Source organism: Carassius gibelio, chromosome A19 (assembly GCF_023724105.1).
Source record: "Carassius gibelio isolate Cgi1373 ecotype wild population from Czech Republic chromosome A19, carGib1.2-hapl.c, whole genome shotgun sequence".
NCBI classification, from domain to species: Eukaryota; Metazoa; Chordata; class Actinopteri; order Cypriniformes; family Cyprinidae; genus Carassius; species Carassius gibelio.
In genome coordinates, this window is record NC_068389.1 from 14,262,668 (window position 1) to 14,283,408 (window position 20,741).

A 20,741-nucleotide genomic window follows, 5' to 3' on the forward strand; every position below is an offset into this window, starting at 1 on the left:
GGAAAAGCACACAAACCACCTACAGTATGGAAGGGCATTTGTAATCTTTCGGGACACCACCTTCCTCCTTGTGCAGCTCCTGTGGTCAAGCATCTGGTAGCTGCAGTGAAGCGCACCTCTAAACAGCTGCACGAGTGTGGATACCTGAGTGTGTACACACTGATACCTGTGGCAACATCTGACACATGTGCGCATTTGTGGATGTGTGACACGCTGGAGGCCAGGACCGCTGGCCCACAGCTGTGTGTCTTTGCTCGTTAGGCACAGGGAGAGTTTGCTGGCGACGGTTCTCTCTCAAGAGGAGCATGAGTAAGAGTCTGTTTGCTCTGTGTCCTCACAGGAAAACCAACAGAGCTGTGATGTGAATCTAACACAGTGCTCATCCAAGCAAATGCATTGTGGATGGGGACATAAACAAATCTGCATCATTTAAGCAAGTGTAAGACAAAAAAAAAAAACGTGACAAACTTCCTTTTGTCAAGGAAATTTTACAAAACTACATTGCTCATATTATCTTCAACGTCATTATTAACTCTCTAGAAGTAGCTATTGAGAAGCCGTTGCTTCAGTAGATGGATGTCTTGTTTCTATTTCTTTTATATATATAATTATAAATATTTTCTCATTTATATATAATAATTGTGAATAATAAATGTTTTGTGTGAATGGGCTCTGTGGTTAGTGGCAAGGTTAGTGACAAACTTCTATGGTCGTCAGAAGTCGGGATTTCAGTTTCCGGTTTACTTTTGCATCGCCCTAATTTGCAGTATATACAAGATGTCTCCAAGATCTGAATAAAACAAGCATCAGTGATGTCTCTTATATCATTGATACCTGGTCCCCTGCTACAGCAAAAAAGTGGAACAAGGGATTCAAACTCTAGATATCAAGTTATCCACAACCACCTCAAGGTTGTTGGAATGAGGATCATGAAAGATGAGAGAAGTGTGAGGTGACATAGCTCTTACCAATGCAGCTGGGCATGCTGCCGTTCCACTGGGCCAGAGCGTTGGGTACAGTCAGGCACTCGATGGCACTGGGTCCCTCCAGGACATATCCAGCATTGCATTCAAAACTCACCACGGCTCCTACTGCAAAGTTGTTCCCCGTTCGTCTGCCGTGTCTGGGCTCCGGGACTGAGCTACACTGTGTCGCACTGGTTCTCGGGACAGCTAAAGCAAATAAATGCACTAATGTTAGATGAACTTGAAAAAAACCTTACTGTACCTACCACGTGAGAAATTATTTGCAATAAGGGTTGGCCAAGTTATCGCGGGTTAGCACAGTTTATTTATTATTATGAAAGTCTGCTGCTCACTGGCTCTGAATATACATACAGACAAATCATGGGTCACAGGTCAGGGGTGCTCCTGATCAAATTATTTAGTCTAAGCATCAACATTCAAAAACCACTGTCTGCTGTCACACTAGTCAAACGAACCAGGCTTTGGGGGTCAAACGTGTTCCAGTATGGTTAAGATTGCCTAGTGTGAGCACACCTGAATTTTTCTCCCACACTGCACTCTGCTGCGATGAGTCCCGCTATAGTGCAGGTCTCTACTTGGAAGGTGCCTGTTATAATGTTATTGTCGAGGCTCTGGACTCCGAGCCTAACTTGTTTTTCTATAACAAACTATCAAATATTTTCTATAAAAACGTTCATGTCCTAGCAGTGGCAAATAGCTTGTTTTATATTTAATTTAATTACATTAATGTTATAAGTTGAGATTTACAAGAATTGAATTTTAACTGCTACTAAGTAAAATAAATACTGGTGTAAAAAAGCACCGTATTTGTTTAAAGTGTTTTCAAACCAAGGGCCCGTTCTTTGCACGTCGCTTATTACACCTGAGATGAAATTTCACATCCAAGATGATATCATTGTGCTAATCAGGATCTGACTAATTCGGTTCTTCGAATGCACCTGCTGTTGACGATTAGTATGGCTGGAATTAGATAATTGCGCGTTGGTTGGTTTAAAAGGGGTTATGTATCGATACTCAAAACACAATGCATTCATACATTGACAATCAGCAATGCAGTGATTAACATGATTCCTAATTATTTATATTCACAATTTCTAATGTTTGTAAATGTTTTACATTTTTATTTCAATTTAGTTTTTAGCAATTCATTGAATTTTATAATTGAACAGCTTTGTTACATGACAGCATTAATTAAAGTTTCTTAATGGTCATGATCATGTTATATATATATTTCCTGCTCCATCAAACCACTCCCACAATAGTTGTCATCACTCAAATTATTGCACTACTTTACTAACTCTACTTTATCGGTATACCATCTGTGTAAAACTCTAATACAATTATTTTGAAGTATAATTATATTATATTTAAATATTTTTTAATGATTATTAATTTTAATTATTGTCCCTGGATCAGTAGGATACTCTTGTAATAAAGTAGCACTGGTAGCGGACAGATTTTAAGTATCAATTCTGCTTAAAAATATGCAATCTAATCCTGTTAACATGAAATAAACCTGCTCCAGAGCATGTTTAAGCTTCGTGCTGCTATGACAGCAAGTCTGGAATCAGCTTCGAAAAACCAAATAATCCAAGATCATGCCAAATTGTCAACAATCAAATCCAGCTGAGTTACAAAAAATATAAAAGAACGGGGCCCGAATGTTATTGCACTTTTGTTCAAATACCAGTACTTTTAAATGAAAAAAAGTGCACAATAACCTACTTTTGAATGTATTATTACTTGTGCATACAATCATGCAATTTATCGTGGTTACATATTTTAATTGTTGCCCACCACTATATATATATATATATGTACACACACCACTTTGTTATAGAGGAAGAGAAATCAAAACTCTCAATTTACCTTGGTAGACCAGGTGGAACCCTCTTGAGCTCGACTGGCCCTTGGAAGAGAAGCGGATAAGGATCTGGTTGGAGGTGGCCAGTGGCAAAGATTCACCTGAAAGTACAAACAAGATGTCATGACATTTGGCGACATTCTAAAACCAATGGCATTTGATGTTATTGACCTGCCACAGATGCCATATTTGTTTGAGAGAAGCAGCGGAGGTGAAGATTATTAACGAACAATGACTTCATATGCCCTTGAATACATTGACCACATCACTCTATCACATCTACTCATGCACCTTAAATTGTGGCTGTATAGATAATATCTTCCAGAAGCATTAAACAATCAAATAACTTTCGGCATTCAGGTTTGGAATTATTTGAGGGTAAGAAAATGATTACATCATTTTAATTTGTGGTAAACTACCCCATTGGATATGCAATTGCCGTATTGCTCACATTCAACATTGTATATAAAAAAAACAACAACAAAAAAAAAAAAACAGTCCTTGTATGTCTAATATTAGCATCAGTTTCATATTAGCATTTTACTTTTACTTTTTGAATGTTCCCAAGCCCAGGTCTATTAATAATCCCGATATCAAAATGCATCCCTATCTGCATCGCTCATTATTAGCATATGTTATTTCTGTGATGTGGTGTGTGGGCTGAATCTACCCACAGTTCCCTGGGGCACAGTCGAGCTCCACAGGGGTTTACAGAGAGCAGGTTCAAATTCAAAGGTTTACAAATTTGTGCAGTGGCCAGAGAAGATGAAATCGCGCTCCACTCTCGGTCATGTTGGGATCGACCAATGCTCCTGCTTATGCCTTTGGCATGCTGGGATGTTATTAGAACAAGTTTCCGTGGGCAGCCAACAGAGTGACAGCTACAGTAATAATCCAGTCAAGGCAGAGGTGTGGGGAAACCCTGACCGCTGATTTATTCACACCTGCTGTTTCTTCCTATGGCCACATTATTCTGCAGTGCTGCTTGTAAACTGTTAGGCCCATGTCACACTACACCACAATTTCAGTTGTGGGAAACCAGTATGGTGACCACAGCTTCACCTGCAGGAAGATACATCATGCAACATTCAATGATGTTGTGGAGCAGATAGACCTAGCCTGACACCATCCTGGTAGTTCACCCAAAAATGAAAATGTTGTCATTAATGACTCACACTCATGTCGTTCCAAACCCATAAGACCTCCGTTCATCTTCGGAACACAGTTTAATATTTTAGATTTAGTTCAAGAACTTTCTGACCCTCCATTGAAAATGTATGTATGGTCTACTGTCCACGTCCAGAAAGGTAAGAAAAACATCATCAAAGTAGTCCATGTGACATCAGAGGGTCAGTTAGAATTTGTTGAAGCATCGAAAATACATGTTGGTCCAAAAATAACCAAAAAAATTATGACTTTATTCAGCATTGTCTTCTCTTCCGGGACTGTTGTGAATCTGCGTTCACGACACTGCAATGACGCTGCTGACGTACAATGCTGCTGAAGTGTTATCTGGTGTTTCCAACAATAAATAGCATAATGGTAACTGTGTGATAAAATAGACTTCCAAGGTAGCTTGTTAATATGGGCAGCAAATAAATACACTCTGCTTTTGCATGACCCCTTTTTCTGCCTGTAAGAGAACATAATCCTTTCCTATTGTTTAAAATAAGTTTCCAATTGTTAATTCACAGAGAACGACTTCACTTGAAACTTGTGCAGATTATTCATTCCCTATACATGATTTTCAAAAAAAATTTTTAGAAACATCCATCAAAACTGACAACTGTGCTTATAACGGTTGTGACATATAGCAACTTCTGTTTCCCTTCTCTCCGCGGCACAAAAAGTTAATAGAAAATCTGCTGTTTTATGCTGCCCAGTATCAATCTTGACTATTCCCTGCTCTCTATTCATGCTCCAAAATGTGCATTATTTCCAGCAGTCCCCGGCAAACTTCACTGATTTCACACCGGCATCTGAAGTTAAAAAGCGCATCTCAGATAGTATATGCGCTCTGAGCGGTTCAACTTCCTTGAGCACAGGGTTTCACGCCGTGTGCTAATCGTGAGGGTTTGACTGGTGTAAAGGGTGTAGAAAAAATAGAAATGTACACAGCTCATCTGCGTTGTCATGGGAATGTCAGAAGCAGAGATATCAAGCGAGGAAACCCTGTTAATCTTTGAGCAGAAGTGACCACATTAAATGGAACTCCATTATGGCTAAATAAAATCTTCCAGCCTCTCTGTCTCACTGGGGATCTATTTAGCTAGTCTGTTTTTGCTTATTTGATTATGTTTTCTTATCTGTTTTAAGGAAGTGAGCCGTATTTACTGGATCCCAGTGAAATATGTTTGTTAGACTGTATGAGTCATCAAGCTTGTTATTCATTTTATTCTCTCAAGTACATCATCGCTCACGTATGCCATCGTCATTAATTAAGTTTAAACCATTTAAATTTTCTTGAGCACCAAATCAGCATACAGTATTAGAATTTTTTGACATTCAGAGATTAGGTATGTGCAAAACATACATACACATTTACATAAATAAACAAAGTGGGTTGTCTGAACTAGTCTACTTATCAATAATATTAAATGATAGTCCACACAAAAATGAATATGTTAAAAAAAAAAGGTATTACTTATTTTATGTACTGTACCACTTTCCACATTTCATACAGTAGGAGTCATTATTCTTACAATTCCAGGGCTCTCAAGTTTTGAAGACAGGCAAGAGTGAACCCCCCCCCCCCCCCCTCAAGTTTTTCTCCTATCAGTGAGACAGAAGACATAGAGAAAGCTAGTCAAATACAGGCTTCTTATAGGATATATCTCTGGGTTATACAGGTTTCAAGTTTTTGAAACTTGTCATATAGTACACATAAATAACATTTATCAGTCATGAAATTTGTTGTGCTCAAAGTAATCTCAACTTTACAGAATAAAATAAATAAATAAATAGAAAGTAGATAAATAGAAGAGGTAAAATAAAAAAGGATTAATTTAGGTTGAATGATTAATTCTAAAAAGTGACAAGTGTGCCATTTAGGAGAGTGAAGATGGTTGAGTAAAGTTCAGCATTCTGATGGCTTGAGGATAGAAGCTGTCTCTGAATCTACTAGAGCTGTTTTTGATGCTCTTATATCTTCTACCAAATGGCAGAGGGGTGAATATATTGTTATTGGGATACCATACCATATTGGGATACCATACCATGGGATACCAAAATTTTGTATCCATATTCCATCATCAGAAAGACCACTCAATCCATAGAAAAGGTGTAATTGTTGTTAATAAGCATACAGGTCTCACATACATATCTCCCTATGTGACTTCAAAGCATTACCTGCCAGTTGGTGCAGTGAGTCCTGTTGGCTAAGTAACAGACACTCATGAAAAACTGATGCTAATTATCTGGGAAACATTCTCTAACAGCAGTCAAGTTGTCATTGTTTGTGTCAAACATGTTGTGAATTTGTTGTAACAGGAGATCATTACTTTGTGCTCAAAGTGATGCTTGGAGCTCAGTGGTTTCCTCTATGGGTGAACGAGGAAGATGGTGAACAATTCCAGGATGCTTTTTTTTTCATTGGTTGTTGCGTTAAATCTTACCCAGATACAATAGTGCTATTTTCTGATTGGCTTTTGTGTAGCCTATTTCTTCTTTTTTGATTGGCTGATAAGTGGCAGACTCGATTAAGAACTCCAGGGGAGATGCGCTTGATTCCTGACGGTTTCCATAGTGAGAGCGGCACGACCAGATAACTTTTATTAACTATATATTATAAATAGTTTTTCTGCGTGAGAAATACAATGTGTGGCGGGAGTGCGTGACAAAAGACCGAAATGAGTGACTGTCAAGCTCAATGCGTGACACTTGAGAGCCCTGCAATTCCATTTGGTGGTGCAAAAATGTCACACTTCAGCTTTAAATTGTGGTATTTAATCGCACAAGCTTGTGTCTCTTTTACTTTTAGATGCAACTCATCTTGGCAACTGAGTTGCTTAATTGACGACTTCTATTTACCCTCTAAATGCAGCCTCTTTAGCATTCATCTCCTAATGCCATTATAGACCAATAGAGTCAAGTTAATACTGCTTGAGAAAGGTTTACTGACCTGTGTGGGCCCCAGAGAGAGAACTCAGGACACGGGCATGCTGGGTAGGCCCATCATACACCTCCACAACATCATTTAGTGCAGTCTGAAAGAATGCAAATTGGCTGAACACCACTGCGGAAAGAAAAAGAGAAAAACCGAAGAGACGTAATAACATAACATCAATGAATTATTCAGCTATAACCATGACTCTGCAAATGTTAATTCAATAGTAAAAGACAGAACCTAATCACACCTGTGAACCACCTGTTGTCCTCTCTATAGAAACCTGGTGTTTAGTAGAGTCAATTTCCAAATGAGAGCCATAAAAAAGAAAACCTGTGTTGCGATACTCCCTATGCCACAGCTGTTCGAAGCCATTATGGCAGCCTACAGAAATTTGTGCCTTAATTAGCTCTGCTTCCACAATGTTTGGCTTGACCAAGGCAAAATACAGACAGGCTGACCTCTGCTAATTCACACTCTGTAGGAACCCCAAACTGGTCAAACGACAACTGTGTTTTATGTATCGAACTAAAGACTCTGATGGTCACGTGAAAGCTGCTGCGGCTATAAAAGGGCATAACTAGAAATTGTCCATTGCTAGAGGCTCTATAGTTCTGAAAGAAGGACAATATAGGTCAAAGTCCCATTCAAAGACGGTCAGTTTACTCTGCCTCCAATTTGCAATGTCTCCAGGCTGCTATCTTGGGCATGTAAATCCAACTACTTAAATGTGCTAATACTAAAATCACAAAAACTGCTTGTTAAACTAACATTTACATAATATTTAAAGCAGCAATAAAATAAGACATGAACTGTCCCATAAATGTTGTTATTATGCTCAAATAGCATTAAAAAGGGCACATGGTTGGTCCAGCCAACATGCATGTGCAGTTTCTATGCATAAGATACTCCAGTTTATAGGATCTGGAGTAGAGGTCGACAGATTTATTGGTTTTACAGATTTATTAGCACCGATAGTTGATTGCTGGAATAATCGGTTAATCAGCAAAAATCCATGCCGATAGTTTTCCGGGTTTCATCCTTTGCTGGAGCGGCTGATAGTTTACCAGGTTGAGTCCATTGCTGGAGCGGTTGAGAAGGCTCTGTTCCCTTTCAGTCGGTCACTCTCGACGCCACGTCGGATGACCGACGAATATAGGGGATATCGCTTTGATAGACCAATCTACTTCGAGTGTAAACTAAACGAGCCAATGCACATTGGCATGCAATTATTGCATCCAGCTGCCGCTGATCACTGCGTGAGTATAAGAGGGCAGCAGGTGCAATGCATACCAGCTTTTCGCTTCGGAGCCGAGCGTTAGTATCGCTCTGCTCAACTGTGTTTGCTGTGAACTACGGGTTCAGCACGCTCTCGGAAGCTTCGTGTGTTGGCGAGACGGCGCTTCAGCGGCGGTCGTTCCTGTGTCGAGTGGATTGCACACTTCAGGTTGCACTACCCCTGTCGTGTTGCAAGCGGCCAATTCCCCTGTGCGCCTCAGCACTAAAAGAGCATTTCCTAAAAGAGCAAATTTCTCTAAAAGAGCTTCACGGGTGCGTCTTTATAAAGACGACGGATCGTCCTTATAAGGATGCCGTTTCACCCGTGCGTTTCTGGGTGCGGTCGTTACCTGGCACCGGGTGATGGTCACGATCGCTGCCTCACGTGTCTGGGCGTCGAGCACGCTGAGGTGGCTTTCGTGGATGAGTCATGTTCTCACTGCGGGAATATGACCATCTCAGAGCTGCAAACCAGGCTCCGCTACCTTCAGGGGGGCGGAGTCCCGTTGCCGCGGCCGCGATCTGGGGCTCGTTCTGGCGGCCGACAGACGAGAACCACTTCCGGCAGTAGCGCGAGTGGTTTGAGGATCACAGTGGTGGCAAACCCCGCAGGGAACCAACCCTCTGGGGACCATCACTCCTCTAGCACCTCCGATCCAGTGGAGCAACCCACGGAACGCGCTGGGCCCTCTTCAAGGAGCGTACCAGCGGTATCCAGTGGGACTCCCCCCGACCAGATGTCGATCTCAGCATCGGAGGGAGAGCTGTCGGATCACGGTTCGGTTGCGCTACCGTCCTCTGGGATGGTGACAAAGCCTGATTCGGATCCCGAAGTGGCAGCTATGCTTTCCCGGGCCGCCGAGAGGGTAGGGCTCGAGTGGAATCCCCCACCGCGTCCCGAGCCCTCACGGCTGGATGATTGGTTTCTCGGGGTGGTGCGCGCTGGTTCTCAGCGCCCCACCCCAGTGCCTTTCTTTCCGGAAGTGCATGACGAGCTCACCAAGTCGTGGATGGCACCTTTTACTGCCAGAAACCAGCCGGTGGGCTCCTCCTCCCTCACCACCCTCGAGGGCGGTGCAGCGAAGGGGTATTCAGGAATCCCGTCGGTGGAACGGGCGGTAGCGATGCAATTGTGTCCTAAGTCCGCCGCCTCCTGGCGTGGAGACCCGGTGCTCCCTTCCCGGGCCTGTAGGCACTCGTCTGGTCTGACCGGCAGTGCCTATGTGGCTTGTGGGGAAGCTGCTTCCGCCTTACACGCTATGGCGTTACTGCAGGTGCACAAGGCTAAGGCACTGAAAGACCTGCACGAGGGTGGTCACGATCCAGCGCTTCTGGAAGAGCTCCGAACCGCCACTGACCTTGCGCTTCGAGCGACGAAGGTCACCGCGAGTTCGCTGGGTCGTGCGATGTCCACATTAGTGGTCCAGGAGCGCCATCTGTGGCTGGGTCTGGCAGACATGAGGGCCCCAGCCTGCTCGTCGCCGAGGGCAGCCCCCTGCATCCGCCCCTGCTCACGCGTCGCATCTGCAGCAGCCTCCAAGTGGTGCCGTTGAGCTGGGCACAGGCAGGCTGCCCCTCCCGTCCTGGCCCCCGTCAAACCTGACGGTAAGCAGAAGAGCAAGAGGCCCTGGGACGGGTGACCCAGAGAGAGGTAGCTGCTTTCTGGGGGATGGTGTAGGCACCTCTCCCTCCCCTGGAGGAGGGCCAGGCGGAGAATTTGGAAATCTCGACAGGAGAGTAGTTTCCTCCCTCTCTGGGTCCCAGGAGGGCACGGAGAGTTGCGGACGGCCAAGCACCGGACCTCACTCATCCTCCTCCTTCGCCAGATGGCAGCTGCGGGCGGTTCGAGAGCGTCAACAAAGGCCCTACTCACGCACCCTCTGCCAACCCGTGGAACCAGGTGAGCCCTGCACCCCACACTCGCACCACACTCCGGCCTGCTCACAAGCCGCCCGAGTTGGGCCCCTGTGTTCCACCTCGCTGCCCCACTGCGGGTACGGCTGTGGTTCTGCTGGTCCCGCTTGTACGGTTCTTAGGCGCCTGGTCAGCGCTACCCAGCCCGTCTCGCTGGCTTCTGCGAACCATCAGCCTCGGCTATGCGATTCAGATCGCCCGGCTTCCCCCCAAGCTTTGCGGTGTCCGCTTCACTACAGTGGAAGCGTCCGATGCCCCTGTCTTGCGGAAAGATCGCAGTCCTACTGGCGAAGGCCGCGATAGAGCCGGTCCCTCCAGCCGATATGAGGAAGGGGCTTTACAGCCCGTACCTCATTGTACCCAAGAAAAGCGGTGGGTTACGACCGGTCTTGGATCTGCGAGTTTTGAATCGGGCCCTCTATCGGCTACAGTTCAAAATGTTGACACAGAAACGCATTTTCAGGTGCGTCCGTCCCCAAGATTGGTTTGCAGCGATCGACCTGAAGGACGTGTACTTTCATGTGTCCATACTTCCGCGCCACAGACCTTTTCTGCGGCTTGCGTTCGAAGGACTAGCATATCAGTACAAGGTCCTGCCCTTCCGGCTGTCCCAGTCTCCCTGTGTCTTCACGGAAGTCACGGAGGCAGCTCTCGTTCCTCTCAGAGAGCAGAGTGTTCGCATTCTCAATTGGCTGATACTAGCACAGTCTCGAGATCAGTTGTGCGAGCACAGGGATGTGGTGCTCCGGCACCTGAGCCTGTTGGGCCTTCAGGTCAGCTGGGAAAAGAGCAAACTCTCACCATTGCAGAGGATCTCTTTTCTCGGTATGGAGTTGGATTCGGTCGAACAGACAGCACGCCTCACAGAGGAACGTGCGCGGTCGGTGCTAGCCTGCTTGAATACGTCCAAGAGCAGGACGGCGGTCCCACTGAAACTCTTTCAGAGGCTCCTGGGGCATATGGTGGCCACAGCGGCACTTACACCGCTCGGCCTATCACATATGAGACCGCTCCGGCACTGGCTTTATGGCCGAGTCCCGAGGTGGGCGTGGAAGCGCGGCACTCACCGGGTCCAAGTTACACCGGCCTGTCGCCAAACCCTTACTCCGTGGTCAGATCTGGCATTCCTATGGGCAGGGGTGCCCCTAGAGCAGATCTCCAGGCATGCTGTGGTTTACACGCATGCCTCCACCACCGCCGGGGGGGCCACGTACAACGGGCATGCAGTCTCAGGGGTTTGGACGGGCCCGCAGCTGCAGTGGCACATCAATTGCCTAGAGTTGTTAGCAACGCACCTTGCCTTGAACCGTCTCAAAGGTCTCTTACGAGGCAAGCCTGTGCTGGTCCGATTGGACAACACAGCGACTGTTGCGTACATCAACCACCAAGGTGGTCTGCGCTCTCGTCACATCTTGCAACTCGCCCGCCACCTCCTCCTTTGGAGTCAGAAGGTTCTGAGGTCACTTTGTGCTGTTCACATTCCAGGCCTGCTCAGTCGTACAGCCGACGAGCTGTCTTGAGCAATGCTCCCGGGAGAATGGCGACTCCATCCCCTGACGGTCCAGCTGATTTGGAGGCGGTTCAGAGCCGCTCAGGTAGACCTGTTCGCTGCTCCAGAGACCTCTCACTGCCAGGCTTTCTACTCCCTGACCGAGGGAACTCTCGGCACGGACGCACTGGCACACAGCTGGCCGCGGGACCTACGCAAGTATGCGTTTCCCCCAGTGAGCCTTCTCGCACAGACGTTGTGCAAAGTCCAGGAGGACGAGGAGCAAGTCTTACTAGTAGTGCCATATGGGCCTACTCGGACCTGGTTCCCCGAACTAGTGCTCCTCTCGACAGCCCCTCCTTGGCTGGTTCCTCTGAGGAGGGATTTACTGACTCAGAGACGGGGCACCATTTGGCACCCGCGTCCAGACCTTTGGAAACTCCATGTTTGGTCCCTGGACGGGACGCGGAGGTTCTAGGTGACCTACCCCAAGAGGTAGTTAACACCATCACTTCGGCAAGAGCACCGTCTACGAGACACGCCTATGCCTTGAAGTGGAACCTGTTCGTTGAGTGGTGTTCTTTTCGCCGAGAAGACCCCCGAAGATGCCCGATTGCGGCCGTGCTATCCTTTTTGCAGCAAGGGTTGGAGCGAAGGCTGTCTCCCTCCACCCTCAAAGTCCAGGTTGCCGCTATTGCTGCGTACCATGACCCTGTGAATGGGAAGTCTTTGGGTAAGCATGACCTCATCATCAGGTTCCTTAGAGGGGCCAGGAGGTTAAATCCATCCCGGCCCCCCTGTATACCCTCTTGGGACCTGTCTCTAGTGCTTAAATCACTACAGCAGGGCCCATTCGAGCCTTTGCATTCAGTTGAGCTAAAGTTTCTTTCATTGAAAACTGTGCTCCTGCTTGCACTGGCCTCCATCAAGAGGGTAGGGGACCTGCATGCATTTTCGGTCAACGATTCGTGCCTAGAGTTCGGGCCGGCTGACTCCCAGGTAATCCTGAGGCCCTGGCCTGGCTACGTGCCCAAGGTTCCCACTACACCCTTCAAAGACCAAGTGGTGAACCTGCAAGCGCTGCCCCTGGAGGAGGCAGACCCAGCCCTGGCTTTGCTTTGTCCTGTTCGAGCATTAAGGTGCTACGTGGACCGGACGCAAAGCTTCAGGACCTCAGACCAGCTCTTTGTCTGTTACGGAGGCCGGCAGAAGGGGAATGCCGTCTCTAAGCAGAGGATGGCCCACTGGATTGTGGATGCCATAACCCTGGCTTATCAGGCTCAGGATGTGCCCTGCCCGTTCAGGCTTCGAGCTCACTCAACTAGAAGTGTTGCATCCTCCTGGGCGCTGGCTCGGGGCGCCTCGCTGACAGATATTTGTAGAGCTGCGGGCTGGGCGACCCCTAACACGTTCGCTAGGTTCTATAGCCTTCGTGTAGAGCCGGTATCCTCCTGTGTTCTCACCTCAAACGGGTAGTGGCACTGAGAGGCCCCGGTTAGTGTCGGCTTGCTAAAACTGCTCCAGAGTGTCCGAACTGTAGACCCTGTTGAGTTCCTCCATCACCCTAGGCAGCTGGACGCGGCGGAACGTCCGGCGCCAGGCCTTCATGATGAATCCGTGAGAACCATGGAAGGCTGGGCTCCATATTGAGACCTAAGCGGTACTCGTATGTGTATAGTCCACGGTATAGCCTTAGAGCCCGTGTTTCCCCGGCAGACTTCTGCCTTCCCAAGAGGGCTTTAATCACCTCAAATTTCTCCGTATACTCCTAAACGGATGCTATATGTGTATTTGCCTCCGAGACCTCCTTCGGGAAGGATGGGGCTTCCGCAGCGTCCCGGCTCCAAGCGGACCGGGTACGTTTTCCCAGTGTTATCCAATCTCACCCAGTGAGGTAGTGCTTTGACAATGGTGAGTGGAGCTACTTGTTCTGAGCCCCGGCCTACACCTAATAGGGGCGCAGGCGGCTCGCACAGGGCACTGGAAGGGGCAGCACCCATGGCGCTTTGATAGGGATCCCATATTCGTCGGTCATCCGACGTGGCGTCGAGAGTGACCGACTGAAAGGGAACGTCTCGGTTACGTATGGTAACCCTCGTTCCCTGAAGGAGGGAACGGAGACGCCACGTCCCGTCGCCATGGTTGCTGTACCGCCGCTGAGCTGCCGGGTTCCCGGCTCGGCTCCTCAGCGAAAAACTGGTATGCATTGCACCTGCTGCCCTCTTATACTCACGCAGTGATCAGCGGCAGCTGGATGCAATAATTGCATGCCAATGTGCATTGGCTCGTTTAGTTTACACTCGAAGTAGATTGGTCTATCAAAGCGATATCCCCTATATTCGTCGGTCATCCGACGTGGCGTCTCCGTTCCCTCCTTCAGGGAACGAGGGTTACCATACGTAACCGAGACGTTTTCATGATACAGTGCGAAAGCAGCTTCTAGTGGCCGAAATCACTGACAGCACGTGCTGTTTGTTCAGACATGTGACGAAACGAAAACGTTTATTGTTCTGTGGCTCTAATAAAGTCTGTATACTTCATTTATAGAGCTGTAATATAGATCGCTCTTTCCGTTTGCTCCGTTTTTTAAACACTGAACTTCAAACTTATCTTTGCCTCATTGTTCATTCTTGAAGTAAACTTGTGTCTTTTTGGTGAATAAATAAACTGTTTTAGACCACTGCTCGAGTGTGTGTGATACTAGTGAGCTCTCCTAGACTCAGTGCTGTTTTTTTATATTGATTAGATAATAATTAAGTGCTCAATAATAGAAGCAGTTCAAATGTGTGAGTAAACATTGTGCTGCCATGATTGTAGGGCTCTTTGTTTTCCTGCGATGCAGAAAACGTGGACCGAATCACGGAATCCAGTCATAGAAACGGAATTCACAGTTTAACGTGTGTGACGCTCGCGGTGATTTCAGCGTCTGCCATCTCATTAAATGAGGACGAAAACACATGAACAACATCTCCAGAACTGCTCTGAAAGTCACTTCATGAGCATTTGACTGTTTGATTTGAGCAAAAGCATCATATCACATGCACAGAATTGTAAATGTATTCATTTATTTTGCAGCCCGTCAATTTTTCAGTAGAAGGTACATAGTCTACTATTACTATTACTAAAATGAAAAAAATATTACTTTTTAAGGAATAACCACACAACATTTCTTCCATGTTTTAATGTTATAAGTAAATCCCCTTTGTTTGCCAAAAAAGTTAGCTTAATTTTAAGTATTTTAAAGACAAATAAAATTAGTGTTTCATGCCTTGATTTGATAACAATAAAAATTTAAATACGCACAGAATTTTGGAGGGGAAAAAAATCATTAGGCTTCTTTAAGAAAAAAAAATACATAAATAAAGTTGTTTTATGCATTCAGATAATTAGACATGCTAAAACAGAATTTGGTAACAATTAAAATATATGGTGAGAAAAAATAAAACATTTCATAGGGTCCTAATCATGTAATTTTGGTTAAAATTGTATTAAATAGATTTGGAAATGTATAAGTTTTATGATTTTATTCAATTAGACTTACTTTATTATGATTAATAAACTTTAATTTAACTATTAAAAAGGAGTGGAGTAAAATTAAAATGGAAAAAAAAACTGAATAAAGAAAATTTAAATAACAGAATTTGGAAATAAATAAAATTGAATTTAGGAAATAAATAAACAGATTTCATCACTATTTTTTATTTTTTTATTTTTTCAGTATCCATCTTAAAAACTATTGGTTGACTAATCGGTAATGGCCAGTGTGGTCCAACCTAGCTATCGGTATCTGCAAAAATATCCAATATCGACCTCTAATCTGGAGTATCTAATGACATTTGGAGTGATGTGACGACCAATTGGTGATTGCATCTTTTATGTAGAAGGCAGGACTTCCACTATATTATACGGAATAAGAGTGAACCATCTTTGTACTAATACTATATGCATTCTATTGGTTTTTAAGATTATTATACATTCACTGTAACTCCTCATCCTAACTAATTATGACATAAATTCTGAGTGATAAATCAAGCCAAGCAGGGCATGAGCTAGGGGTGTCAGATATGACCAAAATATTATTCACAGTGTTGGGCAAGCTACTTGGAAAATGTAGTGAGCTAAGCTACCAGTTACTCTACAGTAAATGAAGCTTCAGTACACTGAAGCTACCCCCCCTGGGAAATGTAGCAAGCTAAGCTACATCAACAGTAGCTTGCTACATCTAAGCTACTTTTAAAATTAAATGTTTATGTTGAACACGTTTTATTACAAGTCAATGCTATCTCAGTGCTCAAAACTGTCAGTCAAACAGATAGGCAGGTGTAATTGTTTAGTTTAACTTTAGTTCACAGATTATCTGTCTCATATTCTACTGTCAGGACACAATGACAGATTTAACAAATATGTAAAAAATATATTTTTACAAAAGTTACCTACTGCAGCTTTAAATTGCTGAGATAAATGGGAATGCTAACAGTTAGCTTTCCTATGATACTGTAGACGTCCTTGCTTGTAATGCTACAGGAGTTCATGAATATTACTGTGTGCATGTATAGTATGTTTACACATGTGCTTACTTACCATACTCTTTCGGCACAACGACGGAGTACAGGCAAGTCCTGCCGCTGCTGTAGTTTCCAGGAAAACCAGGGGAGAGCACCACCCCCTCCAACCCCGAATACTGACCACCGCATAGAGCTGAGCAACAGAGACAGCCACAGAAAGAAGGCATTAGAGACTAGTATTCTGTCCTCCATATCTCCTCTCTGCCATTCCCTCTGCATCTTAAATTACAAAGTATTCCTCAAGGTTACACTGCAAAGTTGAGCCTTTGCTTATTTCCAAGGGAACGGCAGCAGATGTGACAGACACTAGGTTTTTGACATTGTAAGAGCATTTATGGTTACAGAAAAAAAACTTGACCAAAAATTTGTGCCATGCTTTTACCTATACAAACGGGTTTTGGTTTGTTCCAGCCGGGCTTGCCATCTCCCCCCATGATGCACGTGAGACTGGCGTCTCCCTCCAGCGTATAGCCGTTGTCACAGTAATAGGTGACAGTTGCCTCCAGCTTCAACTCAGTACCAACACGAGTACCATTACGCACAAGGCCTGGCTCAAAGCATGACTCTCTGGGATTTTCTGTTGAGGAAAAGAAGGATAAATAAGAAAAGGCAGGAAGGTATAATGATTCATAGTTATTTCTGTAAAACAGATAATCCAGTGTGCAGAGGTTTTAAATCTAACACATGCCAATCATATACTAAATAAAAAATCTGTAAAAACTTTTAATGACTTTTTAGTCTTCTCGTATACTGTGGGTATAGGAAAGAATCACCCCCTTTAAAAAAAAAAAATGTTTTGCAGTCTGAAATGAAGACGGACACAGTTATTTATTTATCCAGCTGTATTTACTCAGTGCAACTTGTGCAATCCCATACACCCCCCTCTGCTATATTTTCACAATTCATTTATCAGCTTTGGCAAAAAATATAATTATGAACCCTGCTTGTGCAGGTTTTGAAGAACCAACAGCTGTAGATACTATGAAAGGTCAGTACTGGAGAGGATTTGTTGAAATGTTTCTCAAAATAATCCCAACTGAGACTCTCATGGGCTAAAAATAGAAGAAAAAAGACAGAGGAGGCTCTTTGTGTGAATAAGTGCCCTTCAAAAGTCTTCAAATGAGCGCACGTAGATACTTTCACCAATTCACAATCCAGAAATATGCCACAGCAACCTACATGCCTCGTGGAGCACGAACGGCCCGACCCAGTACATATTAAAAGAGACACTGAGCTAGATCAGGTCTGCTGACTACACAAAACAGTCTGGCACCCAGCACGACATGTGTACGGTGCACACCGCATACTTTGGGCAAAATTAGAAATCAATCATTCTTACTACACATATGCATCACACAGCAAAAAAAAATGTTGCATGCATTTCCTGTAGTGTTCATTCTGATGTCGTGCCCTTCATGGCCCAATAGCATACTGAAACCGACTGCAATCTGTTTGCTGTAGCTGATGCTCCAGACAATCCATAACGCAGTTCATCATCCTGTTACAGGCTCCTTACCGTTCTAACAAGACGAGTGCGAGACAGGCAGTAATTAAGATTGGACCACAGCCAGCCTTAAGGTCTAGCTCAGGTATCCATTGATCAGGCTGTGTATGAGTGTGTGTTATTGCATTTAGGCATGGTAAATGTTTGTGCAGGCAGGGAATGCTCTGGACGAGTAATGGAGTGTGTATGTGTGTGTGGTGATTATTTAACTGTCGGTCAAGCATGCAGAGCGTTGGCCCACATATTGCACCTCGGAGGCCAATCAGACACGGTTGGGAGTCTGTGAGAAGCTGATAGGTCTGTAAAGAGGTTGACAGCACCTGAAGCTCGTTCCAAAAGCAGCGGCACACACAGATGAGCCAACGTGACCCCAAGCCAGACCGGCTAAACTAACACTTCTGTCAGGGTTAAGCTGAAACAAACACACTTTTTGTATGTTTACGATTTGCTTCCACATTATTAGTTTATACTAATTCATTGTGAGGAGACTGGGGTCTGGAACTGGAGCTTTTGAAGTGCCACACACTGTGTCCATCTGCTGCACCAGATTGAGAGAATACTGTTCCTCATTCACCAAGCCCAGCAGAGGGTGATCTATAGAGCATGTTCTCTCTCTTTCTCTCTGACTCTGTCCACTGCATGCCAGCGACGGCCATCAGTAGGTAGTTTTCTATTGTGGTTCATTGTAAGTTCATTGACAGAAACTGTAAAAAGCATGCATAACAAACATGGAGTGTAAAAGCATCAATGCGGTAGCTGCTATTGTTGTTCTGAATCATTTGGCTTACTGGATGCCATGAGACCAGTGTTAATTTCACTATATTTACAAAATTAACTAATGAATTAAACATGCTTCTTTTCCTTACTTTTTACAAAAATAGGTTAAACTTTCATATATGAATTATTATAGAAAACAGTATCAGTGCCTCAGTAAAACTCAGGGCAAAACAAAGGCATTTTATATAGATTTCTGATGGTCCACTGAGACAAGGATCATAGAAGAATTGTGACAGTTTTGTCGGCATCTCTGTTTATTACTTCCTTGCGGACTCTTGGCGAGTGCTGATTTGGGATCCTGTTCTGTCTGATCAGACTAGTCTGTCACTTCATGAATAAACTAATAAGCCAAAGTGTCATCAAACAAAATGAGGTCAGCAGGGCGCATACAGAGAGAGCAAACTCGTATTTGTTCTCATTTGTGCCGAGCCTTTAGTGTGACAGCAAAACATTGATCAAATGCCAGCTTTAGTGAGCGCATTCTGGCTTTTCATTTTCATAATTCATCTCTAGACGACTGCAAGGAGTGACACAGGTCGATAATTATATGCTACATGAAAGCGCTACGAGCAGGAGGGGGTGATCAAGGCAACAGTCAAAGTGCTGTTGCAGTACGGCACACTACAGAAACGAAAGAACAAAAGGCAAAGACAAATGGAAAACTAAGGTGATTCTGATACCACTATTTAACCAAATTCTCATGCAATACAGGCACAGATTCCAAGTTCCTACAAAATGGGAAAGCAAGCAACGTATTCCTCCCACCACAGAGGGGCAACATACCAGTGTACTGCAGGACAAATCCATTGCTGCTGAGTGAGGCGTCACTGCGGAAGGCCAGGAAGAGAGTGTTGGAGCTGCTCTCAATGCGCCCAGGGACGTCCGTGCCGTAAAAGCTGCCCAGCAGAGGGCTAAGAGAATCAGGCCCATCATAGACGTGCAGGAAGTCGTAGCTTGGCTCTAAACTAAAGCTAGTGGGAAGAAGTAAACATGTATGCTATTAATAAACAACCAGCGTTGTTATTGTTAACTAAAACTATTAAACCACTGTCAAAAATGGTTTCGGTTAATTGAAATAAATCTAAAATTATAAATATTAGAAAACTTGTATAACACAGTTTACTTCAATATGGTAATGTAACTCCAGAAAAATGGGAGACATTAGTTTAAAAAAAAAAAAAAAAAAAAAAAAAAAAAAAAACTCTTACTGATTAAAAGTGAGTGATATGATGTGATCTGGCGTTACTGTTACTGTCCAGTCACATTCTCTGCCATGAGGATAGGGCTCTGGGTATTCAGGGGACAGGATCAGCCCACTGGGACCAGTCAGATTGCCTCCACATGGAGCTGCAATATAAAAAGGAAGGAAAAAGAAACAGTGGGAATTGAAATACTGAACATACTGCTTGCACTTTCCAAATGTAGGACATTAATGCTAGATCTTAGAACAGTGGTTCTCAACCAGTTTCCAAACTAAGCCTCAAAAAGGTATTGGTCAATACAGTTTTAAAAAAGTCATAAAATACACATTTATTTAGAAATCGAGTAGAAATTACTTATCCTCATCCAGTAAAAATGGAAAAAAGTCATGGGACCTTCAAATATTATTGTTCACAAATAAAGGACCTGGAGTAAGCAAAACCCCCCGCTGATCTAGAACAAAATTGTAATTTTGCTTTATTGAGATAAACACTTCCTGTTTTAATCATTAGCAAATCTGTAATGATCTAGTCCCAAAGATTATTAAGTAAATGAAGTCATGTGCTCAGCTCAGCAGTTGCAGGTTTTTAAAAGAAAACCTGGAACAGGCAAACATCTCCAGGGTTTTGCCTGCGGTTCAGGTTAACATTAACACAAACTCATACTGAGTTTAATTGAACAAGGCAACCTAATTATACTATAGTTAAGACCGGCTATTAACATAAAGTGGCTTTCATTTACAAAAGAAAACCAAATACTGCTGCCCCTAATGTCCACAAAAATCTTTTATAGGATGTAGTGTGATGAAATCTTTATGATGTAGCTGATGTAAGAGAACAGATTCCTCATCTCGTAATAAATTATCCCCCTCATGTGGTCAATAATGTGGTGAATACTCTTTTTTTTTATTCTTCCTGTGATTTTAAAACATATTTTGAATGTGATATATTTAAATTAAGTGTTGAGCTCAATATAGAATTATATAATTGCTCTTTTGCTTGTGTGATACTGATTCATTTGATGTCTTTATGTGAGACTGATGGGAAATAGTTATTTCCT

At 44.1% G+C, this 20,741-nt stretch overlaps 1 protein-coding gene across 1 annotated transcript in view; it reads right to left on the reverse strand.

The window, feature by feature from the left end:
• LOC127935277 (CUB and sushi domain-containing protein 2-like) overlaps nt 1-20,741 on the reverse strand; it is a 266,910-nt gene that overhangs the window by 60,562 nt on the left and 185,607 nt on the right. Inside the window, exons 28-34 of the mRNA XM_052532988.1 lie at nt 19,691-19,829; nt 19,266-19,453; nt 16,584-16,778; nt 16,218-16,334; nt 6,971-7,084; nt 2,856-2,951; nt 969-1,172 (exon numbers count right to left, since the gene is read on the reverse strand). Coding sequence (XP_052388948.1) covers nt 969-1,172; nt 2,856-2,951; nt 6,971-7,084; nt 16,218-16,334; nt 16,584-16,778; nt 19,266-19,453; nt 19,691-19,829 — 1,053 coding nt within the window. The remainder of the gene's footprint in view (nt 1-968; nt 1,173-2,855; nt 2,952-6,970; nt 7,085-16,217; nt 16,335-16,583; nt 16,779-19,265; nt 19,454-19,690; nt 19,830-20,741) is intronic.